Here is a 25917-nt window from a genome sequence, read left to right as displayed (position 1 = left end):
GAAACATAACAAATATGTTTTTTTTAGTATTCATCGATCTATATATCAAGATGAATATATTTATTTGAAACCAAGGGAATATACTTGAGTATATACCATCCATTCTATAGAATATCGATCTACGTTTTCGTTTTTCTACATCACCCTGGTGTGCGTGGAAGCGCGTACAGCAGCCAGTCTTTGAGAGGCAAAACCAGCTACTGGTTTGACCACCTCCTGCCGTTCCTCTCATTCGGTTCATTTGCGAGGCAAAACCAGCTAGCGGTTTATTGCGCCCTCCCCTCTCTATATATACTACCTGTCTACCTCAGCTCCCCCTCTCTCCATCAGTCGCCATTATTCCATTCCACACTGAAGATCTCAGAAGCAAGCCAATAGGCAATAGCTAGAGGTTTCTTCCCTGCAGTGCTCAAAGAAGAGAGAGAGAGAGAGAGAGAGAGAGAGAGAGATGAGGCTGGAGAGAGGTGGATCAGGTGTTGCCGTGAAGCTAATGAGCGGCACAGGCGGGGCGCCGCCGAGCCCATGGAGGACGCCGACACCGTACATCCTCCTGGGCCTCGCCTTCGTGATGGGCGTCATTGCGGTGGCGCTGCTCGTGCTCATCTGCACGCGCAAGAAGACGCCGTCGTCATCGTCGTCGGACGAGAAGGCGGCGGCGGACGCGGCGCGAGCGCTCGCGCCGCTAGACCGGGAGCCCAAGGTCGTCGTCTTCATGCCCGGCGACCACGCGCCGTCCTTCCTCGCCAGCGCCAAGCCGCTCGGCGGTGACGACGGCACGGCGGCAGTGTAGACGAACCGAGCGGCATCGAGCCGAGCCGGCGATCGACGCGCGGCCAATTTTGTGAATAGTCTTTTTTTTTTTTCGTTTCCCCCATTTGATTGAGACTTTGAAAGGCGGCAGCTTTTGAAATCAGTGAGATTAAACGAAGTTTGGTTCGTTTCGGCGAACAGCTCCCAATTTCCATAAAACGCGTCCGGAATTCTGGTTTGGCTGCTTGTTCAGTACGTACTTCAGTTGGGAGGGATCCAATCGATTTGGCTTGAATTCTGTACGATCTTCTGTGCTAGCTGCATCATCGACCATGCTTTAATTTGTTCGTCCATTAACGGTTCGAGGTCAGACGACACACGCCATCACACAGCAACGACGAGCCTCGATCGGCGGTAGGTGTGTTTACTTTTCTACTTTTCTTTTGTCCATGCACATTAGCAACATTAATTAATGTCACAGTAAGACAAGTGGACCTAAGCTCGCTCTTTTTCATGAACTTTTTTTGTTCAATTTTGGCATGCTAATCTTTTTATTTCTTGGCATGTTTTTTGTTTCTCTTTTGGCCAGCCAAATCTTTAGGCCATGAGAAATTTTGGGTGGGGAAAAAAATAAAAGATGCCTTTATAAGAAGGTAATTTGAATGAAAATTACAATGACAATGAGAATGTTTGTAGCAGATAAAATTTGATAATATATACCCCTACTTTTAGAAACTATCTAAAGCAAGAGTAAAAAATCATTAAATCCTTTGTAAAAAATGAAACTAAACACTAGTCTTCTAAACATTCCAACACACCTTGCAGGTAAGAAAAGTGCACCTTACCTGTAAAAAATCAAATGAACAAAGAGTGGGTCATTTTTAGGAAGAGGCATCACAATTAGTGCCTGCTTTCCTCATAATACAACTTGGGACATAACAGCAATAACAACTTGGATTAATTCAGTATCCACTCGCTTTTTCTTTTTTGCATCATGAGATGCCATGAAAAGAAAAGGTTACATATACAACTTGACATATAAAATTTGCATACATAATTTGTGGCTGTATATTGTATAAAAGAAGTTCAATAAACCAGTGATGATATACCTTGTGGAGAAAAGGGCAAGAGAAAAAAATCAATAAAGCAGTAGAAACAATCTATAAAAAGACCTTTATACATATTTTTTATGCAAAACTGGTATACAAAATGTCTTATACAAAAATTTGTATATAATTTGTAAGGATTGCAAATATAACTTAAATGTAAAAAATAGATACATAATTTGATATATAAAACTTGTGATCATAACTTATATATAACAAGAGTAAAGTGCCCAAAATGCGTTCTTAAAGTTGTCCGGTTATATCATCTCAGTACATAACTCGCAAATCTTTTGTTAAGGTCCTTAACTTATTTAGTAGTTTTATCTCGATCCCTATATTTACAAATCAATTGTTAATTGGGTTCATTAATGAAAAAAAACTTGGTCCCTTGTGATAATGGGAATGGCGGTGGATGGGCCAGTGGCTAGCTCTCAAGAGTGGGAAGAAGCCAGCCGGGGACCCAAGGTTTGGCCTCCTGAAAGGCCGTGCCAAGGTGGCGTTTTTTTTAAAAAAAAATATGAGAACGACGGCATCGATTAATGATGTCATGCATGTTTGTGTCGCTCAATCAGTGGATCGGGCGCCATTTTTTTTCGTTTGGATAAATTTTTGCACCATACTCCCTCCGTACTCGTTTTACTTGACGTCCTGAGCGACTTTAGCGATTTCATAAAACTTGACGTACTGGCATGCAAGCCACATAAATGAAGCAACAAACAAAAATAGTGGTTGCTAGGGATCGAACCTAAGATGCAACACTTAATAACCTCTAGGTACTAGCCAATTGAGCTGACTTACTTTCTTATACATAGAGCATCCACAACCTTATTTATTAGGGGTAGACATGGAAAACTAACTTAATCACTCCTTGGTTACCACAATTATGTCCTAAACGTCAAGAATTATGGGTATGGAGGGAGTACTAGCCTTAGCAGCCGGGGTACGGGAATATGGGCACGTTCCCCGTTCTAGGAACTTCGTCCCGAAACGTAGAACGGGAACATCATGGAACATCGTTCCCAAATGCGGTGGAACACGAATCATATATAGGAGCAATCATAGGAACGTCAGTCCCAAGCGACTATGGAACTTCGTGGTGTGTGTGCATACTGCGCCGTGCCCGTCCGTGAGCGGTCGGTGAAAAATCTAGATGGTGATTGACTCATTGGTCTAGACCTGCAATGAGCCTTAAGGTTGGAGTTGGACAGCCTTAAATGAAACAAAAATACAATAGTAAACTATATCACGCTAGGAATCGAACTCATTTGATTCAAAACAACACGTAAAACTACCTGAGCCAACCACTACGTCTCAAACACGTTCTTTTAGAAAGTGGAACGCGTTCCGCAACTTAAAGGAACGAGACGAAGCTATATACCCCCTATGTTCCATAGTTTATGAGAATGTCGTACCGCGTACCACGTTCCCGTACCACGTACCCTATGTTCCGGAACTTGGCTGCTAAGGTACTAGCTACCGATTGGTGATTTCATTACGCTAAAAGCATCTCCAGATGACTATCTAAACACACTACGTATTCTACATTTGAGTAGCGGAGGCTAAAAAACGTACTCCAACATATTACCTACACACTATCAAATTTTGTTGACCTAACCAATACACAATAAAAAATTAATATTTTATACAAAACTTGGAATAAAACGAGTGGTCAAACTTGATATTAAAAAAGTCAAACGACTTACAATTTAAGATGGATTGAGTACTATAGTATATGTAGTACAATGAACAAATTCATGCATCATACAGGGTGCCCGCTAGATCTCACACAGGCGCAGCTTCGGGCTGCGATGTTGCCAGTTGCCACTCTTTCGGCCTCCCTTTCGCCGGAGAGCTACAAGCACGACGCGACCGCTGCCGGGCATGCACATACGTACACACCATGACATGACACACATCATGTCACGTACCAACCGAGGCCACTAATCGCCGCAGCATCGCCGGTGGTGCTCCTGGAGAGGCTATAACTAATATAGTGATCATATGAAAAAAAAACATTTATCATGTCCAAAATGCGCCGCACGATCAAGCAAATAAATCTGAAAGCTAGCCGTACTCAACCGAGTACTCGCTGCTAATGCATGTGTTGACCTCATCCATCACTCGGGTCTTGCGTAGCAAAAGCAGAGACGCCAGCCCAAAAACAACGACCCACAGGAGGGCGTGGCGTGATGGCTCCACTGGTGTGTACACATGTTTAGTGCACGGTCGATTCACCGCATCGCAACGACCCGGACGCGATCGGCAACTAAAGCAACGGTTCCTTACTTCCTTCATTTGTCAAAGACTAGATACGAGACTATATGTCGAATCTGTCAGTTATTTAGTAATGTTTTTTTCTCATAATAAATCAATGAAAAGAGGCTTTTGAATATATGCCGAAGGAGGGCTCGTCGGCGCACCCCTACGCGTCCGCCGCCGCTGGCCTTCGCGCCGCCCGCGCGTTTGCCACTGCTGGCCGGCGCGCCGCCCGCGCGTCCGCTGCTGCTTGCCTGTGCGCCGCCCGCGCGTCCGCCGCTGCTGGCCTGCGCGCCTCCACTGCATCTGCTTGCGCACGCACGCGTCGCTGTGCGTGACCCGAGGGGCCGCCGAGCGTGTGGGTCTAGCGCCACCGCCACCCGCATCTGGCCCGTCGCTCTCCGGCCCGCAAGTCTGTCGCATGTGTGTGCTGTGCCACATCGCCGGCTCGCTGCTCGCCATCACGTCCGCCTTAACGTCTCCACCGGAGCTGCTCCCTACAGAACTTGCACCCAAGTTGTTCGACGCTTTGCCAGAATGGTCAATCAGGATGAAGTGCTATCCTTGACTGAAGATCTCTCATGGCGCATCTAAGCAAGCCTCTTCTAGCCTCGATGGAGCTCTCTGGCCTCAATTTTTGCCCGGGTATTGGGGTCCAAGCTACCATCAATCAGAGGTTCGGTCTTTCAGTCTCTACCCCGGGGATTTCTTCTGGTGTTTTCTTTCTAGTTGCTTCTTTTGGTCGTTGCAAGTTCCGTCTTTGCCCTCTCTCATTGGGTCTCCTCCTCCAAGCCACCATTGGGGGTGTTGCTCAGGATTTCTGCGTTCTACAACTTGCTCCTCGAGTATTTCGCTTCTCGGTTTCTTCTAAAAATGTGGGCTTCCACATCTTCAAGTTGGCTAGCTTCGAATGCTCTAACTATAAGATCTTTTTTCACCTTTGGGGCAATGGAGGCCCTCGTTGGGATCTAGAACTTGCAGCTTTCAATAGAGAAGAAGATGATTCCTGGATGTTAGGTAAATGATCTCAGAGAAGGCTAAAGCACCTGAGTTACGTGGATGCTGTAAAGTCGGGTATTTTGACAGGAGCAAATAGTCTTCCAGTCAAGCAAAAGTTTAGTATTTTGACAGAATCAAATAGACCTCCAAGCAAGCAATCGGTTTTCGATCGTCTGATTTTCCCAAAAGATGCTTGGGGTTCTCATGCAGCCTCTCCAGACCGACCTTTCTATGGCTGGGCTCAAAATTCAGTTAGAAGGAATTTGGTCAGCAGAGAGAAGCCAGGCAACAGTGGGTGTGGAAAGGCAATCGACTCTACTCAGATGGATTTGAATTTGACTTTAGATCTTGGGATGCCTCCATCTGCTTTTCACCCTAATCCGAATCTGTCATGGATAGGAAGCTCCAGGTCTTGCTCGCGTTGCCTCTCAAACAATCATTCAAGGAGTGGCTGTAAATTCAAATAGGTGCCTGTATGAGGGACATATTGCAATGAATTGCATTGAGCAACAACACTTGGACAGAAACTTGTTTAAAATTAACCAGAGGAGTGATTGGAGCATTAAAGGAAAAGCTCAACTCGAGCAGCCCAAATGGTTCTCCAAGACCATGAGCGTGCCTCTTAGACTGAGTGCGAGCAGCCCACCCATTTTTAGCTCTTTTGCAGATTGGTGGAGCGCGGGCTTGGCTTTGCAGACGGCGCCTCAACAGCTTGAGCCCAGGATCATACCATGGACCCTACCATCTAAGTATATGAATGATTCGTCGGATGCATTTGAGACCCACAGGAAAGAAGATGCAACCCAGATTAACAGAGACGTAGTACAAAGCCAATGGTCAGAAAAAATACTTGTGCAACAAGAGACACCTGAACAGGGTATCATCGCTTTTTTTGGCTTGGGGCAACAGGTTGTAGGTATAGAGGTTGAGGAGCAACAGAACAATGAATGGCATGAAGAATTATCAGCAGCACTGAGCCTTAATCTAAACATGGCTCCTCTAGTTCTGGAGCAGGACTTGAATGCAGCTCCTTTGCCAGATGATCCACAAGTAGTTCTTTTTCATCCACTGCACTCAATGACTCAGGACAACCTAGACTTAAATGAAACAGAGGCCAACATACAACATCCAGTTCAACTTGAAGTTGTAGAAGAGGTTGTGGAGGAGAATTATCGTATCATAGAGTCACAAGCTCAAGATCAGCAGAGTAACTTCCTAACATCGGAGACTTCTCAAGAGGACCCTTTGGATGATTTGGAAATCCAAATCCTTCAGAATCAGAAAAGGGCACAAGATTTGGATTGGCAGCAGGAGGGGAATGTTATAATCAACAATATTCACCTGGGTATGGTTAGGATTGAGGATAGTTTTTTTCAGCCTAGCCCCAACAATAAGCAGTTATCTCACATGTCAGCTTCAAGGGTTGACTCCCCTCTTTTCGAACCTAAAGCTATACTCCAAATTCCAAAGTTGTGGGCTGACTTTTTTCAGGTGCTTCTTAATTCTCCATCTCACTTTGAGTGGACAAAAAAACTTCTACAGACACAATTCCCCTCTCTGATCCAGCAAGCTGGTGATATTCAGGATCTCACTATCCCTGAAAATTTTATTGGGTCAACTCAAAAAGTTTGTGATCGCATAAAGCATCCTATCAGTAGCTTAGTTCTGGAGGAAGAATTGAACATAGAGCAGGAGCACAACCTTTCTCCCCAGAGTATGAAAAGAACAAGGAAAGCTAAGCCTCAGTCACCAATGGTTGATTCAGAAGTTAGGAGGAGCAACAGGGTCAAGGAAAAATTCAATGGTTTTAAAACCAGTCAATGTAAGGTGGCAAATTGCTTAGGTTGCTCAGCCAAGCCACCAGCGATGTCAGCTGATTTGCTGAAAAGTATTGGTTCAAATATTTGTCAAATCCCTGAGGAGCAGCTTGATGAGGAGACTCTCAACAAGAAGAAGAAGACAGGAGTAATAGCAAAGAAGAAGACTAGCAGCAAGCCCTCCAAAGAAGATGAGGATGAGAAGAAGAAGGGAGAATCAAACTAGGTTGAAAATGAAGTGGCTCTCTATGTGGAAGAGAAGAAGAACATGCCCATGCAACAAGTCTCAATGAATACAAATAAGCACTGGAATATTTTATGCTGGAATGTGAGGGGCCTCAATTCAGATAAGAAGTGGAACTCGATAAGAGATAAGATAGTAGAAAGCAAATGTGACATAGTTTGTCTTCAAGAAACGAAGAAGGAACAATTTGACTCAACTTTTATCAGGAATATTTGTCCACAACACTTTGACTCCTTTGCTTTCAAACCATCCCAGGGCGCTTCAGGGGGAATACTAGTTTGTTGGAATGGAAGGACCTTCAATGGAGTGGAAATCTTCCAGAATGATTTTGCTATCACTGTGGAATTTTCTTCAAATTATAATAGGGAAGCTTGGCTCCTTACTACTGTTTATGCACCCTGCACCCCAAATGGGAAGAGAGCCTTCCTTGACTGGTTTAAAAATATCCAAATGCCAGATGAAAAAGAGTGGTTGGTTATAGGAGATTTCAACCTAATAAGAAAACCTGAAGACAGAAACAAAGAGGGAGGAGACATTAATGAAATGTTCCTATTCAATGAAGCAATCAACACTCTAGGGTTGACAGAACTACCTCTACATGGACGACGGTTCACATGGACAAATAAGCAACCTTCTCCTCTCCTAGAAAGGCTTGATTGGTTCTTTACTTCAAATGCTTGGACTACCAATTATCCAGGCACCAGCGTGAAAAGTTTGGTCATGGAGACATCTGATCATTGGCCATGTGTGATTGAAATAGTAACTTCAATTCCAAAAAGCAGGATCTTCAGGTTTGAAAATCACTGGCTTGAAAGAGAAGATTTCATCACTGTTCTATTGCAAGGATGGAATTGTCAACAATCTGTAACCGACCCAGCCAAAGTCCTTACAGCAAAATTCAAGAATCTCAGAAAAGCTCTGAAGGTATGGAATGCAAAGACTCCAAGTCTTCTGAATGCAGTCAGCAACAATAAGTTGATTCTCAATCTACTAGACACAATCGAATCCTTCAGGGATCTTACACTTATGGAATGGAACTTCAGAGATAGAGTGTGTACAAAACTAATTTCCCTCCTAAAACAACAAAGGAGCTACTGGAAGCAACGAGGGAAAATAAATTGGGTCAAAAAAGGGGATGCCAGTACAAGATATTTCCATGCTCATGCCACTATCAGACATAGAAAAAACTCCATTGCCACTTTGCAAGATGGAGCCGGGAATAGTTTTTCAGAGCATGAGGATAAAGCTAAGATTCTATGGTAAACTTTCAAGGAGAGATTGGGGACTATTGATTTCAACCATATGCTCTTTAACCTCAATGAGCTCTTGATTGCTTCAAATAACTTGAATTCCCTGGAAATCCCTTTTTCCAAACAAGAAATTGATAAGGTGGTATCTGAATTACCAAATAACAAATCTCCTGGTCCAGATGGTTTTAATAATGAATTTGTCAAAGGGTGCTGGGATCTTATAGCTCCAGACTTCTACAAATTATTTGAAAGTTGCTTTGATCATAATCCATGTCTGAGAAGTCTGAACAGCTCTCTCATAGCACTGATTCCAAAAAAAGATGGCCCAATTTCAGCATCTGATTACAGACCCATATCGCTTCTGAATAGCTCTATCAAGATATTCACAAAGCTTCTTGCAAGCAGATTGCAGAAAGTAATCAAAAGTTTAATACACAAAAATCAATATGGTTTCATCAAAACTAGAACCATACAAGATTGTTTGGCATGGGCATTGGAATATATTCACTTATGTCATAAATCTAGAAAGGATTTGATAATCCTAAAGCTTGATTTTGAAAAAGCCTTTGATAAAGTAGAACATGAAGCTATAATTCACATCCTTCAGGCAAAAGGCTTTGGTGGAAAATGGATTAAGTGGATAAAGGAATTATTATATACAGCAACCTCTTCAGTTCTTCTCAATGGAGTCCCAGGCAAGGCGATACATTGTAAGAGAGGGGTAAGGCAAGGAGACCCACTCTCTCCTTTGTTATTTGTCTTAGTGGCAGATCTTCTGCAATCTGTCTTAAACAAGGCTAAATCTCTGAATCTTCTAAACCTACCTCTGCCACTAAGATCCTCTGAAGATTTCCCAATTATCCAATATGCTGATGACACCTTGATCATCATGGAAGCCTGCGGCAGATAGTTGTTAGTCCTGAAAGCTTTACTCCACTCTTTCGGTGAATCCACAGGCTTAAGGGTTAATTACTCGAAATCTATTATGGTTCCAATCAACACTTCAGAAGAAAGGTTACTTCACCTAGCAAGGACTTTTAATTGTGAAAAGGGCAGTCTGCCATTCACTTACTTGGGACTCCCTTTAAGTTTGACTAAACCAAGAGTCATTGATTTTTCACCTCTTGTGATGTGAAAGAAGGTTAGCCGCCACTTCAACTTTTCTCAACCAAGCTGGAAGGCTCCAACTAACTAACTCTGTCTTCTCAGCCTTCCCAACTTTGTGCATGAGCACCTTTGCCATTCATTCTTCTGTCATTGAACAGATTGATAAGTACAGGAAATTATGCCTATGGAGAGGGGCTGATATCAATGCTAATCAGAGGCCAAAAGCAGCCTGGTCAATGGTGTGCAAATCAAAAGAGGAAGGAGGGTTAGGAGTTCTAAATCTTAAAACCCAAAATGAAGCTCTTCTACTTAAGCACCTGAACAAGTTTTTCAACAAAGAGGACGTTCCATGGGTGTCACTAGTCTGGGAAAGCTATTATGATTCAGACACCTTGCCATGTCACGGAAGAAAAGGTTCCTTTTGGTGGAGAGACATTCTTAAATTGTTGGACAAATTCAAAGGAATGGCAAAGGTGAACATAAACAATGGCAAATCCTGTTACCTATGGCTTGATATGTGGGATGATAAAGTGCCCAATCAAGCTTACCAAGAACTTTTCTCATTTGCAAAATCACAAACAACTACTCTGGCAGCAGCTAAACGAACCAATCCTTTGTCAGGCCTCTTCCACCTCCCATTATCTCAGCAAGCCTACTCTCAATTCCTGCAGCTTGATTCAGAACTGCATCAGTTAACACTAAATGATGATCCTGATAAGTGGTCTTACCTCTGGAGCTCTGGTAAACTCTCTGTTGCAAAAGCCTACAAACATCTTAGTGGCCACAATCATATTCATTTAGGGTTTAAATGGATTTGGAGCAGCAGCTGTCAAAACAAGCACAAAGTCTTTGCTTGGCTTATCATGAAGGATAGATTAAGCACAAGAGGGTTGTTAAAAAGGAATAATATGGAACTTCAAGATTATAATTGTGTCCTTTGCAACAATAGAATAGAGGAATCATTGTTGCACTTAATGCTTCTCTGCCCATTTGCTCAAGCATGCTGGGCATGGCTTAACTGTCATGTCATTCTGCAAGAGGATCTCCACAGAAATATAGAAAGTTTTAAATTACAGCTGCATGTCCCATTTTTCATGGAGATCATTATACTAATGGGTTGGTCCATTTGGAATGCAAGAAATGGTCTAATCTTCAATCAATTGCAGCCATCAGTAGAAGCCACAAAGCTGACATTCAAGTCAGAATTTGCATTGATACTTCTTCGTGCAAAAAGAAGTTATTTTCCTTCCACAGAGCTATGGTTAAACAATCTTGTTTAATGTTTTTAATTTCTCTTATTTTCTTTCTCTCTTTTTTTGTCTCCTGAACCTCCTTACCTTGCTCTGCTTCCGTGTTTGCCTTGTACTGTTCTGTATTTTTTTAATAATAGTTTTCACTGTAGGGGTGTAAACCCCTCCAGTTTCTCTCAAAAAATAATAAATGAATGATCAGTACTTTACTTATCAACCAAACGTCAGGCGATGTCTCGACCGAATGAAGAAGCTGAAACATGCCTGGCGTGCGTTTTGCCAAACAATTAATGAACATGATTGTGTGAAAGCTTGTTTCTTTCCAAACAAAAAAAAAAAAACGAGGCGCTCTGCAAAAATAGCAATGTTCTAAATTAAACAACGCCACTGGCCCACTGCATGCACTCGGAGAGCATCGTGAGATTGCCTTGCGGTCAAAGAGTTCCTCGATAGCAAAATAATGAGCTAGCTAGCAAGCGAGCAAAGGATGTAATCGACCGAATCAAAGATGGAACTTGACGAGCAAATTGGTTACTACTATACACTTTTGGGGGACGTTGAACTCAGGGCATCTTGGCATCGAGCATCTGGATATGCTTAGCCTAATTGCTTCCAGGATGATTAACTTTCGCCCATTCGATCGGTCAACGAGTTAATTATAATCATTTCGGGTTAACTTTAACAAAGCTACTAGTAGCTTTTATGCTGGGCCATGCATGCGTACCACCGCCGGCGGCGGAAAACCGCCGCGGCGCCACCAATGGATGAATTCGGAGGGCGAGGCACGGCAGGGGAGGAGGAATTGACTGACCACGCACACGGCTGATGATGAGTGCCTGATCGATGACAATCCTTCACTCTGCTTTTAATTTGCTTGAACATATCGGTTGTTCCTCTTATATTAGGCGTTGTTTAGTGCCTGATGACAAGGCCTTATCTGCATGCTGCGTGTGAAAGGAATGGCCGGATCGGATCACGGGACAAGGTTGTTTCGTTTCCACTTTGACGTGGGCGACCGGGCTATGCACGCCGACTACGGGCGAAATGACTACCACTACGCGGGTCTAGTCTATAAGGCTCGTCAGACGCTAGCCGTGCGCCGCGCACGACTAGGGCCTTGTTTAGTTCCAGAAAATTTTACAAAATTTTTCAGATTCCCCGTTACATTAAATCTTTAGACGCATGTATAGAGTATTAAATATAGACGAAAATAAAAACTAATTACACAGTTCGGTCGAAATTGACGAGACGAATCTTTTGAGTCTAACTAGTCCATGATTGGACAATATTTGTCAAATACAAACGAAAGTGCTACAGTGTCGATTTTGCAAAATTTTTTGGAACTAAACAAGGCCTAGATGTTAAATATAAGGCCTTGGCCTTGTTTAGTTCCAAAAATTTTTGCAAAACAGGTACTGTAGTACTTTCGTTTGTTTGTGACAAATATTGTCCAATCATGGACTAACTGGGCTCAAAAGATTCATCTCATCGACCAAACTATGCAATTAGTTTTTATAAATTTTTTTGGGAAGTAAACAAGGCCCTTGTTTAGTTCCAAAAAAATTTGCAAAATTTTCCAGATTCCCCGTCACATCGAATCTTTAGACGTATGCATAAAGTATTAAATATAGATAAAAATAAAAACTAATTACACAGTTTGGTCGAAATTGACGAGACGAATCTTTTGAGTCTGGTTAGTTTATGATTGGACAATATTTATCAAATACAAACGAAACTAGTACTATTCACATTTTGCAAAATATTTTGTAAGTAAACAAGGCCTAAATAAAAGTGCTATAGTGTTTATTTTGCAAAAAAAAGTTTAGAAGTAAACAAAGCCGGTATGAAAAAAAGTGAAGGAAGAAGGTAGTGGCCGGCAACAAGATGGTCGTTCTTTGGTGTGCATCAGATGGGCTCTGACAGCCTGGAAGAGGAATTGCTCTTGTAGTTGTAGCTACTCGGCGACCGGTCCCCGTGTCGCTGAGTCATCACCACACCAGCGCATGCATGCCTTTGCTGATCGCTCGGGCGCGGACGACGTATTGAATGCGGGATGCGCGCCGCGACTCGGAAACGCACGCCACCACCTGCACCTGACCTGACCAGTCCTGCTGCATCTGCCGGCCGGCCCGGGCAGTGCCATGCATGCATGCCAGGCTGCCAGTGCCAGCCAAGCCAGTTCATCCATCCACCGCATCCACGTCGACCTCTCGTCCGTCCCATCGAGAGAGGTCGCACTGGGTGACTAGGAACCGCCGTGTACCGTGTACAGTACTACGTAGCTATACAGTTGGGCTGGAGTGGACACACCCGGCCGGCTAGGTTCAATGAATGTACTCTTGCCATGCACCGAAGCACGCACACTGCACCGGTTACATTTCTCCGTCCCTATGCGTGCGTCCACGATTTTAAACCATCATTTTGTGTCTACCGTTGCCAGCATAGTCGAATATCCTCATCTCACCGGCCGCAAAATAAATCTCTAGTGTAGTGTAGCATGCATCCAAAGTCTAAAGTCTAAACCCGTAGATCTCATCCGTGTAGCTAGATTGGAGTAGTGCTGTTTATCGACGACCCACGCACAGATCAAGCACGAGTAGTACTATGTTTATCCACCCACAGTCTAAAGTCTAAAAGAAAAGCTTTTTTAACAATGGAGGAGTCTTATATCTCAAATTTACAAATAAATAAACAAATAATTTTCACATGTGTCACGTCCTAAAAAGAATGCACCTACAAATAAGTATTTTTGTTTAGTCCATAGTCAAAATTGCAATATTCTTAGGATAGAGATAGTATCTCTCTCTATATATATATTCTCCTATCATAAAATTTTCTCTACACATTTTTAGTCAAATATGGCCGTAAGATAGTACCATATACTAACTATGTGCACACCCTCTATTACACAGTATAAGTGTATTTTTGGATGTATATCTAGAGAAACAAAACAAATTCAATGTTTAGTATGCATCTATCTAGAGCATTGGTAGAAATGTATTTATCTTGAAATGAAGGGAATATGCTAGAATATTTGGAGGATGCTTATGCTGAAATGTTGTAAGAGGAAACTATACTATCTCCATGACTCCATTCCCTAGTATATCTATGTTTTTGGTTTCTTTTCAACACGCTGGTGCGTGGAGGCGCATACACCACCCTGCACGCTGCAGCAGTCTCGAAAGGCAAAACCAGCTTACGTAGCAGTTTCAGCACCCGTCCAAACCGGCAGCTGTCACAGTCCACAGGGAAAAACACCCATGAGGCCATGACCCACACCCGCAGCGCCATCACCACAGCACCTGACGATCTCACCTGCTGGCCTGGGGCTAGGGCAACTCCCCACCACTATACATGCCACCCCCTCTCCACCAGTCGCCATTATTCCACCGGGAGCCAAAGGTCATCGTCTTCATGCCCGGCGACCATGCGTCGTCCTTCCTCGACAGCATCACGCCGCTCGGTGGTGACGGCGCGGCGGTAGTGTAGGCAGTAGTGGGTGAGGACGAGATTGAGGCTACCCGCGGGCGCTAAACCCCGTGGGCGTGATGAACCGAGCCGAGCCGTGACATGCGGCCAATTTTTGTAACTAAACTTTTTTTCTTCCCATTTCTGTGCTTTTGAAATTAGTGTAATTAAACGAAGTTAGATGGAGGAAGGTAGATGGAGAAAGGTAGATGGAGGAAGAAAAAGTTTTGTGATAAACACTTTGAAGAGGCAATTTGGTCCAAAAATTGTGATAAACACGTTGAAGAGGTAAGTAATGGTATGTTTCGAAGACATGGAAAACTATAATGGCACACTTATAATATCGTGAATAGTAATGACATCTCCAAAACATGAAATTTATAATGACATATCTCCAATTAATCCTTAATTGATTCGGTTAAGTTTGGACCGGTCACTGTTTGGTAGTTTTGTTTAATTTTATTTTTGCTTAGTGAAATTTGGTCTAAGAACCAACTTTTATCAGTCATGCTCGTGCCCGGACGTCCGATGCGATTGAATTCCATCGGACGCCCTCCCTCAGCAACCCTCCATTAGCACGACCCCAGCACACCAGCCCTCGCACCTACACAGAAAAGAAAGAAGAAAAAGCATATCCCGCATCGCCCATGTCCACACGACCCCGTATCGCCCAAACAGAAGAAGAAGAAGAAGAAAAGCACATACCCGCACCGTTTCCCACGCACACGGGAGAAGTGGATCGAACCAGCCCTAGCCCTCGCGCGCATAGGATCCAACCCCTCTCTTGACCTTGCCAGCCCCCTAGCAGCTTCGCCCACCGCCGGCTCGCCCCCAAAAGCCTGGCCCTAGCTCGCCACCCTCCCTTTGCCACTGCAACAGTAGGATGCAACATCAACCTAGATCTAATGCAACAAACGAAGAAAATCATTGCAACATCAACCTAGAGAGCTTGCCAGAACCCTAGCCTACGGCAACATCAATCGAGACCTAATGCAACAAATGAGGAAAATCATTGCAACATCAGCCCAGACCTAATGAAACACATGGAGAAAGCTATTGCAACATGGTGAGGAGCTGAACCCCAGAGAGCTCGCTGGAACCCTAGTCACCACCACATCCCATAGATTCAGAGGGAGGAGGAGGTGGAGGAGCAGATCTAGAGGAGGAGGGAAAGGGAGAGAGGCCTCGGATCCAAATCCGTCCTCACCTACCTTTGTAGAAGCCATTGTTGTCGTCGTCGTCTCTAGATGCATGGAGGTGAGAGAGCGAGGGAGAGAGAGCAGGGAGGGAGGAAGGCATGCTCTCCCCGCGGGAAGCTGCCGTTGTCGCCCCTACTCTGGTGGCATAGAGGCACACAAAGGTCATTGTGGGGGGAGGGATATAGGGAGAGAGGGAAGGGTGGCTCACCGGCCATTGCGGGGTGGAGAGCACGCTGACGAGCAGCCTAGGCGAGCGTGGCATCGGCAAGCCGGGGGGGGGCGGGCGCTCGGGGCGAGCAATGCCGCGGCGGCGAGCCACGGAGAATGGAGCAGGCAACGCTCAAGTGGTCTGCGTAGAGAAGAAAAAGGAAAGAAGATAAAGCAACGAGAGGAGTGGAGGAGCTTGCGCCACGTCCGTCTGGGCGGTAAGACACGGGTCGGACGCCCTGTGTCAAGTATTTCCGAACTTCTATGTATCGGTACCGCCACGGGTCGGACGCCCTGTGTCAAGTATTTCCGAACTTCTATGTATCGGACGGTTGTACTCATTGATTTCACATATACATGGGGAGAACGGAATATTTTATTCCTTTATGTAAAAACGCATGAGACTAATATGTTTATAATAAGTACACGGCAAGCTGATATGGTAGTTAATATGTCTGTTATTGTACTTGCTCTGTCTCTCCAATTTACAGTTTTGGTTGTTTACGCTTTTCTATTTCTCTTTTGTCCGTGCGCATTAGCTACATTAATTATTAACTAATGTCATAATAAGACAAGTGGACCCTAGCTCACTCTTTTTTCATGAACTTTCTCTGTTTAATTTTGGCATGCTAATCTTTTTATCTCTTGGCATGTTTTTTCTGGCCAGCCAAATATTTAGGCCGTGAGAAAAAGAAACGGTAATTTTGGGTGGGGAAATAAATAAAAGGTGCCTTTAGAAGAAGGTAATTTGAATAAAAATTACAATGACGACAAGAATGTTTATATATATAGCATAGAAAACTTGATAATACCCTACTTTTAGAAACTATCTAAAGCAAGAGTAAAAATTAGCATAAAATCCTTGTCAAAAAATGAAACTAAACACCAGTCTTCTAAACGTTCCAACACACCTTGCAGATAGAAAAGTATCGATTTTGAGGGTCGAAGAAAAGAACACCTTACATGGAAAAATTGAATGGAATAGTGACAAAGGGGGTCATTTTTTAGGAAGAAGCGTCACAATCGGTGCTTGTTTACCTCATAATATAACTTAGGACAACAACAGCAGTAGCAACTTGGATTAATTCAGTAACCACGCCCGCGCGTTTTTTTTCTTCATGAGATGCCATGAAAAAGAAAAGGTTACGTATATATATAGAACTTGGCATGCAAAATTCGCATACATAATCTGTTATTCTAAGTTGTATTAAAAGAAGTTGAATTAATTAAAAAAGTGATGATATAACTTGCGGTCAATCCTCGCAACAAAAAAACTTGCGGACAAAAGGGCAAGAGTAAAAAAAAATCAATAAAACAGTGTGTATAAACAATCTGTAAAAAGACCTTTATTTATACATAATTTGTCAACAAAACTTGTGTAAGAATTGCCTCCATGTTTCTGCCGCTCGCTCTCAGTCAGGCCGGGCGCCCTTTTTCATTTCGTGAGAATTAGATTCATAGGCGGATCCACCACTAGGGCGAGTCAGGACGGTCGTCCTAGGTCCTTTGTCGTCCTAGGTCCTTTTAGGACTGATCTGATACTTTATGGAAATTTTAGATATTAGTATAAAATAAAAAGAGACTCCTAGAGTATCTGACAGAGATTGAAGACAACTTCGACGTCTTGGACTATCATGTGTGCTTCAGCCCATATAGAAAACCACAAACCACAAAGTGCAATAAGAATACGATCGACCTTTCTCATGTTTCTCGATATTCTCGACTGACTTTCTGGTCGTCTCTCTCGCTAATTCATAAACTTGCGGAACCTAAGAACCTACGTCGGGCTGCAGGTATCTTCATTTTTTATTTGCTCTTTTCATATAGTTAATTGTTTAAATTTTGATTAAGAATGAACCATCGAATGATTTGGTGAAGTCAGTTTAGAGTATGGATGACTTCTTTTAATTTAAGGAACAAACTTCTCTAATTTTGATGTGGAAAATATATGCTAAAAACTTTAATATTGGTCAAATTATTATGTTGCCAAAGCAACTTATGAAATTTGTTAGCTTATATTGGCATTGGTTTGCCACAATTTTATAGTATAAGTCCGCTCTAGGTCATTTCTCAAGCTGGATTCACCACTGGCTAGATTTATCAGATGAATCACTACTGAAGCCTGAAGGGCCTGGCCATCAGTCTGATTCGGATCGGAGGAAAACACCTAGCTACCCCAGCTACCGCGGAGCGAGGCTCCTCGTCGCTGTGACGTACGGCGTGCGTCGTATGATCTCAGATGGATCTCGTACGGTTAATGGACGAACAAAGCAGCTAGCAGGGTCGATGCAGCACAAATGATCGTACAGAATTCTAAAGCACAATCGAATCGATTGGATCCAACTGAACACGACCAAACCTCGTTTCACTGATTTCATTCCAAAAGCTGCCGCGCGCCTCTCAAACAAACGAAAAACAAAAAAGTATCCACAAAATTGCCCCCGCGCTCGTCGGCCGCCGGCTCGATCGGTTGGCCACGCGGGGCCGGCCGGTAGCCGCCTCTTTGTTCTCTCCCCTGCCGCCTACACTGCCGCCGCGGCGCCGTCACCGGCGGCGAGCGGCTTGACGCTGGCGAGGAAGGAGGGCGCGTGGCCGTCGCCGGGCATGAAGACGACGACCTTGGGCTCCCGGTCCAGCGGCACGAGCGCGCGCGCCGCCGCCGCCGCCTTCTCGTCGGACGAGGACGACGACGACGACGGTGACGTCGTCCTCCTGCGCGTGCAGATGAGGACGAGGAGCGCCACCGCGATGACGCCCATCATGATGGTGAGGCCCAGGAAGATGTACGGGGTCGGCGTCTTCCATAGGTTCGGTGGTCCCCCGCCGCCCCCGCCGCCGCCCATTAGCTTCACCGAAATACCCTCATCACCTCTCTCCGGCCTCATCCTCTCTCTCTCTCTCTCTCTCTATAACAGCACAAGGAAGAAGAAAGCTGTACGTAGCTATCGACGACCTGCTTCTGAGATCTTGGGTGGAATGGAATAATGGCGACTGGTGGTATGGTATATATATATAGCCCGCCGGCGGCTGGGGAGTGGGGGCTGCTTGCTTTGCCGAGTTGCCCCAGGTGAGATGGTGCTGTTGACTGTGGTGATGGGTCATCATGCATGGGAGCCCCGCCCCGCCACCGGGTTTGGACGGGAGAATGCATGTGAAACCGCTAGGGCGCTTGCTGGTTTTGCGCTCTCGATCGAGACTGGTGGGAGAAAGCTGGGTGCTGTACACGTATGCGCGTCCACGCACCAGTCACCAGTGAGTGTGATGTGAAAAAACTGAAAATGTACGTCTGAATACTCTAGATGGCACAGTAGTATACTCCCTCCGATCCGTTCCAAGGAGAAATATACTCAGAAATGTACTTCTTTCAATTAGTTTGTCTATATATATGCATATATGAAAATATGTACTTACTACTATTTTGCAGTAGAGACGCGTGAGAGTGTAGTACAAGTATAGTACTCTGAATATTATGATCATACTAGTAGAATGGTACTATCTTACCGACGATGCCTGTTTGACTAAGTATATATATTAAGATATTATATTATCTCTATCCCAAAAATGTGCAATTTTTTATTATGCATGCATCCGAACAAAAGTAAAGTACTCATTCGTGGTTGCATTTTTTTTTCTTTTTAGGACGTGGAATATTTGTAACTTATTTATATTCTTTATTTCTAAATTTTGAAATGTAGAAACCCTTTGTTGTTAAAAGTATTTGTAAGTAAGTGAACTCTTACGTACTAGAATCATTGACGATCAACAAAGGCTGAAAGAAAACTCTACTAGCTATCTAGTGCTGGATCTGTGGGTCGATGACAGTAGTATCCAGTACGTCTAGCTATAGTGCAGATGGTCTATGTGTTGAGACGACTTTGGACTTCGGACGGATGGCATGCTACAGATTTGTTTTTGCAGCGGTGAGATGCGGATATTCGACTAGGTATGCTGCCAACGGGTAGAATTAATGATGGTGAATTAAGTTGCGGACGCGTAGGGATGGAGAAAGAGCGTCCATCATGGCAAAAGCGCATTCATTGAACCTAGCCGGCCCGGTGTCCACTCCAGTCCAAGCCCACTACACAGCGGTTCTAGTGACCTGCATCAATGAACTGGCGGGTAGCAGAGCCGCGGCCGCGGCATGCAGATGCAGTTGGTGGCGGCGCGTGCGTTTCCGAGTCGCGGCGCGCATCCTGCAGCTGCAGGCCAGGCCATTCCTTTCACACACGCGCGCGCACACACAGCGTGCCAGAGAAAGAGGGGCCGGGAAAGACGATATGATCGAGCAAATCAAAAGCAGAGTGAATTAAGGCGTGTCATCAGCCACTCAGCGGCGCGCGTAGCTTTGTTAAAGTTAACCCGAAATGATTATAGTTAACTCGTTCAGCGAATGAGCGTAAGTTAACCATCCTGGAAGTACTAAGCTAAGCATGATCCGGATGCTCGAGAGACCCCGACGATCGAGTTGAACACCCAAAGTGTCGTAACGAATTTAACTAGTCAAGTTCCTTCTGTCTGTCTTCCGGTGGATTAGGTTGGTTAATCCTTTGCTCGCTTAGGTCACTCACAATGCAAGACTCTATCATAGAGTCCAAGACAATTAATTACACATTATTTATGGTATTTTGCTGATGTGGCAGCATATTTATTGAAGAAAGAGGTAGAAAAAATAAGACTCCAAGTCTTATTTAGACTCTAAGTCCACATCGTTCGAGGTAATAAATAACTTTAGACTCTATGATAGAGTCTGCATTGTGAGTGTCCTAAGTCTTATTTAGACTCTAAGTCCACATTGTTCGAGGTAATAAATAACTTTATACTCTATGATAGAGTCTGCATTGTGAGTGCCCTTAGCTCATTATTGTGTAATCAATGTACTCTTTGCGTTTGCATTTTTGGCGAAAGCAAAGCTGACACATATGAGGCCCTGTTTAGTTCACATAAAAACTTTTCAAGATTCTCCGTTATATCGAATCTTGCGACATATATATAATATTTTAATATATATATATATATATATATATTAAAAAATAACTAATTGCATAATTTGCCTATAATTTGTTAGATAAATATTTTGAGACTAGTTATTCCATGATTGGACAATATTAATTGCAAAATAAAAACAAAAGTGCGGTAGTACACAAAAACTTTTCACCTTCTCATCTTAAATAAGATCTGAGTGTTAGTGCCAACTGCCGAGCGCCCTATATGGCTATAAGCCTATATCTAATTCTAACCTTTTTGACAAATGGAGGAACCGTCGCTATAACTGCCGATCGAGTCCAGCGGGGTCGTTGAGATGCGGTGAATCGACCGAGCACTACACATGTACATACTCCTACACACCAGTGGAGCCATCACGCCACGCATTCCTGTCGGCCGTATTCAGATGGCGTCTCTGCTTTCGTAAGGCCTTGTTTAGATCTATTTTTTTTAGATTTTCATATTATATCACTTTTATTTTTTTGATAAATATTGTCAAATTATGAAGTAACTAGATTTAAAAAATTCGTCTCGCGATTTACAGACAAACTATACAATTAATTTTTATTTTCATCATTATTTAATACTCCATACATGTGTTGCAAGATTCGATGTGATAAGAAATCTTGAATTTTTTTTTTGATTTTTAAGGTGAACTAAACAAGGCAAGCAAGACCCGATTGATGATTGACGAGGTCAACACATTAGCAGTGAGTACTCTGTTGAGCACGGCTAGCTTTCAGTTTTTGCTTGATCGATCGTGAGGCGCAATTTTGCGCGTGCTAAATGTTTTTTATTATGGTCATCATGTCGAGCACCGGCGATGCTGCGAGGCCTGTTTGCTTACTTCGGAATTTTTTTAACACCTATCATATTTTGGATACATGCATAGAGAGCATTAAATATATATACTATTTATAAAACTAAAAATAGAGCTAAAAAATAATTTACAGGATAAATCTTTTAAACTTAATTAGTTTGTGATTAAACACTAATTATTAAATAAAATAAAAAAATTACAGTACTTGTTAAATTTTAACACGCCAACCAAATATACCTTGGTGGGCTCGGTTGGTGACATGCATGATGTGTGACTGTGTGTCATGTCATGGTGTGTGCATGCCCGTCCTACGTGTAGGTGTAGCTCTCTTGGAGCGAAATGGGAACTGAAATGAAAGAGAGAGGCAACATCGTGGGCACTCTGGATTTGTTCATTGTGCTACATACTACTCCATATATATGTTTATAGCCGATACATTGTTTTTGTACTTCGTGTTGCACGCTGCCATCTACCGGAGGTCGGAGGATCCACCGAACTGCCTTCCAGATAAGCCATGATGCGCCCAGTGTCAATGTACACTTCTACCGGAGGTCGGAGGCAGTTTTAATGAAATGTTTTCATTTCACTATTTTCAAGATGTGACAGTATTGGACTGTAAATAAAACAAACTCTCTCAATGTACACTTCTATTTTACTGTTTCATAGGCTAGTTGTAACACTTATTTTCTACAAGATTTTTTTTAGTTTATGCTTGTTAAATATAAATAAATTATATATAATCTAATGCGTATGAAATTTATACTACAGTTCAATTGTGTAATAATTAGTTTATCATAAAAATTCCATCACAAACGCAGGGGGCGGATATGGGCCTAGAGCAACTAGGGCCGTGGCCTTAGACGTGGCCCAAAAACTCTATATACTCCCACTGAAAAAATTTTATGGCGTCAACTGCCCAGCAGCAAAGGGGAAGGCCGTCTAGCTACAGTGCAGATGGTCTATGTGTTGAGACGTCTTTGGACTTTGGACGGATGGCACGCTAGCTACAGATTTGTTTTTGCAGCGGTGAGATGCGGATATTCGACTATGCAATGCATCTGCTGCCAACGGCAACGGGTACAACTAATGATGTTGCGGACGCGTAGGGATGGAGAAATAGTAGAGCGTCCGAGACTCAGGGGGCGGATCCCGGTCGTGGGCCGAATTCCAAAGGGGGCAAGTCCTCAGCCCAGCATCGCAAAAATCCACATCAACCCACCAGCAGCCCAGGACGGAGCAGAGCAGCCGCGGCCGTGCCCGCACCACAGCCTCCTCCACTCGCGACCACGGCGGCGCGCCGCCCACCTGAACTCGCGTCGTCCGGCATCCGCCCTTTCGCGGCTCCGCGTCCGGCCTCCAGTGCGGCGGTCCCGCCTCCGGTTCAGCTCAGCTCCCTCGGGCTGCAGCCTGCGCGTGCCAGCCGTCCCCAGCCAGCCCCAAGGTCCATGACTCGAGCGGCGCAGCCCCGCGACCGCGAGTCGCCCCGTCCGGCCTACAGGCCATAGCGAACGCCCAACCGCCCAGCGCCGCAGCCGCCAGACCCAGCTCGGCAGCTCCTCTCTCTCTCCGGTGTGGTGTGACTGTCTATCTGTCTCCACTCTTGAGGTATCATTCAGTATTCAGTTTTCAGGAGCTGATTTCACTTTGCTATATTTCATATTGTAGCCTGTTGTAGGGCATAATAATAGACTACCATGGATAGATATTATTATGCTAATAAAAGATGCTTCAAAGATTGCAACTAATGAGATATTAATTATCACTGTATTTTAACCCATAATATTATCTTGCTTTCTGACATTTTTTATTTTTGTATGTAGATTTAGCGATGCCGTTCCAAGTGCTGTCTAACTGTGAAGACATATATTTGTTCATTGGTTAAAATATTATCACTGTATTTTTAAGTTTTTAACCCATAATGTATTGTTTGTTTGTGCACTTTGAATTTGAATTAAGCGACATTTGTTATATCTGTTAGTCTATTGTTAGCACGATTTCTAGCCCTCTAGTATTTAGCCCCTCCCCCCCATGGTCCGTTTCTAGTTCCAGCACTGCTCTTCCATTTTTTTTTTTGCAAAATAGAAATAGTAGCATTTTCGTTTGTATTTGACAAATATTGTCTAATCATGGACTAGCTAGGCTCAAAAGATTCGTCTCGCAAATTACATGTAAACTGTGTAATTAGTTATTTCTTTTATCTATATTTAGTGCTCCATGCATATGCCACAAGATTCGATGTGATGAGGAATGTGAAAAATTTTGCAAAATATTTTGGGAACTAAACAATGCCCTAATCTATAGCCTTGTTTAGTTCACCCAAAAACTAAAAACTTTTCAAGATTTCTCGTCACATCGAATCTAACGGCACATGCATGAAGCATTAAATATAAATGAAAACAAAAACTAATTGCATAATTTATCTGTAAATCACGAGATGAATTTTTTGAGTTTAGTCCATAATTGGATTATATGTACCAAACAAAAACAAAAGTGCTACAGTATCCGAAATCAAATTTTTTTGAACTGAACAAGGCCTATGCTTCTCCTACTTCCATTGGCTTCAACGATTAATCATCGTCCGATTGTTTAGTTCCTACCAAAAACGTTTCAAGATTCTTCGTCACATCGAATCTTACGGCATATGTATAGAGCATTAAATATAAATGAGAACAAAAACTAATTGCACAGTTTGTCTGACGAATCTTTTAAGCCTAGTTACTCCATCATTGGGCAATATTTGTCAAATAAAAACAAAAATGCTATAGTAGCGAAATCCAAAAAGTTTTCGCAACTAAACAAGGGTCTTGTTTACTTCCACCTAAAAACCCAAAATTTTTCAAGATTTCTCGTCACATCGAATCTTTAGACGCATGCATGGAGTATTAAATATAGACGAAAATAAAAACTAATTGCACAGTTTGGTCGGAATTGACAAGACGAATCTTTTGAGCCTTGTTAGTCCATGGTTAGATAATAATTACCACAAACAAACGAAAGTGCTACCGTGTTATGAAATTTTCAGAACTAAACACGGTCAAGGCCTAAGGATGGATAACGCGAGTAATAAATGGGAGACACGAGTTTGACATTCTCTTTGTTGACGATGCATGCACGCTTTTATCATGTTGTATATACTCGGCCCTTTTTTTTTCTGAATGCAATGCCAGAAGCTCCCCAAATTCTCAGTCTCGTTTCCTCACAAGCATATCGAAAAAAGAAAACTCTCATGTCCTCACAAGCATCTCGAAAAAAAGAAAACTCTCAGTGTCCTCAGGTATCAAGTTATCTATACTGGCGTCAAAATGACATTTATTTCTCAATTTTCGATTGGAAATCATGTGAAGCCTAGCTCTGATATTTCTTTGGCAAATATTTTAGTTTAACATTGCGTCAAGTTCCTGCATATCTATATCTACAAGATTTCGGACAGTTAAGGGTTTTATTTTAGGGACATTTTAAAAGGACAACTATTATTATTCTTGGTGTCCTACTTGGGTGTGGCATTACCTGAGGTAATACATACGCTAAATACGTTTCAACTCAAATGCATCACAGTGTACTACCAGACTTCTTGGATTTGTATTCTCTTATACAATTGGGGATGGGCTCCTACGCAGCTAATTGGGCCACGTCGGCCGAAACTCATACAGCCATCCAATCTGTCGATCAACGGTCCACAATATACGAAGAGAATTTGATCGGAATCAGCTTCTCGTGCTTTATTTGGCTTCTCATCTGTTTTTCTTTAGCTTCGTGGCTTCTCGTCCGAATACAACCAAATAAATATGGGCAATGCTACGGTACACTTTTTACTTCCTAGAAGGTAGTTTCTTAAATAAATCTGAACCATTGTTTTTTAAAATTTTTAAAATTTGTTAAATCAATCAATTAATTTTAAAAAAATATTCACAAATCCATCTAATCATGCAATGCATGGGTGGGCATGCAACCCCTTATTCTTTGCTGCGCATGGAGCTGCACCCTTTCTTTTGTGTGATTATGGTCATGTCCTTCCTTTTTTTCCCATGGCTAAACTAAAATGACAACTATCACGCTAATTCATGATACGTATAAACCTATCACATTATAAGATTAAAATTATACACCAATAAAAATAGGGTATAGAATTAAATTATTAGTGGGTTCATCATCATAAAGCTTGATAATATTTGATGTTAAAATTAAAAATTGATCATATTATATACATAATTGAGAGGATCTCCTAATAATACAGGTAGCTATACCATAAAGTTTCATAACAGGCATAAAAAGTTTCATATACGTAGGTTTTATATACATGATGTAAGTTATATATATATATATAGACACACACACGTTATGTTGCTTCCTATATGTAGCAAGTGCATCAAAAAATAATTAGTTTATTCTAATTAAATTATGTTATATCTAAAGTTGCAAGAAAAAAATCATCATATATCTAATAGATTATGCATGCATCAA

At 42.8% G+C, this 25917-nt stretch overlaps 2 protein-coding genes and 1 long non-coding RNA gene across 3 annotated transcripts; 2 read left to right on the top strand and 1 right to left on the bottom strand.

Annotated features, from left to right (window-relative positions):
- Positions 245–948, top strand: LOC8067677 (protein GLUTAMINE DUMPER 5). The gene has a single exon (XM_002438661.2). The coding sequence runs from the start codon at positions 449–451 to the stop codon at positions 788–790; it is 342 nt and encodes a 113-aa protein (XP_002438706.2). The 5' UTR covers positions 245–448; the 3' UTR covers positions 791–948.
- On the bottom strand, positions 17998–18647 carry LOC8083484 (protein GLUTAMINE DUMPER 6). Its single transcript, XM_002437271.2, has one exon. The coding sequence runs from the start codon at positions 18536–18538 to the stop codon at positions 18176–18178; it is 363 nt and encodes a 120-aa protein (XP_002437316.1). The 5' UTR covers positions 18539–18647; the 3' UTR covers positions 17998–18175.
- On the top strand, positions 22692–23456 carry LOC110431435. Its single transcript, XR_002448924.1, has 2 exons — positions 22692–23061; positions 23277–23456. It is a non-coding gene; the product is annotated as an uncharacterized LOC110431435 (long non-coding RNA).

Source organism: Sorghum bicolor, chromosome 10 (genome assembly GCF_000003195.3).
Source record: "Sorghum bicolor cultivar BTx623 chromosome 10, Sorghum_bicolor_NCBIv3, whole genome shotgun sequence".
Taxonomy (NCBI): domain Eukaryota; kingdom Viridiplantae; phylum Streptophyta; class Magnoliopsida; order Poales; family Poaceae; genus Sorghum; species Sorghum bicolor.
This window is presented reverse-complemented; position numbering and strand designations above follow the sequence as displayed.

Coding starts and splice junctions, on each gene's coding strand:
- LOC8067677 (XM_002438661.2), top strand. CDS start 449: ATGAGGCTGGAGAGAGGTGGATCAGGTGTTGCCGTGAAGCTAATGAGC.
- LOC8083484 (XM_002437271.2), bottom strand. CDS start 18,538: ATGAGGCCGGAGAGAGGTGATGAGGGTATTTCGGTGAAGCTAATGGGC.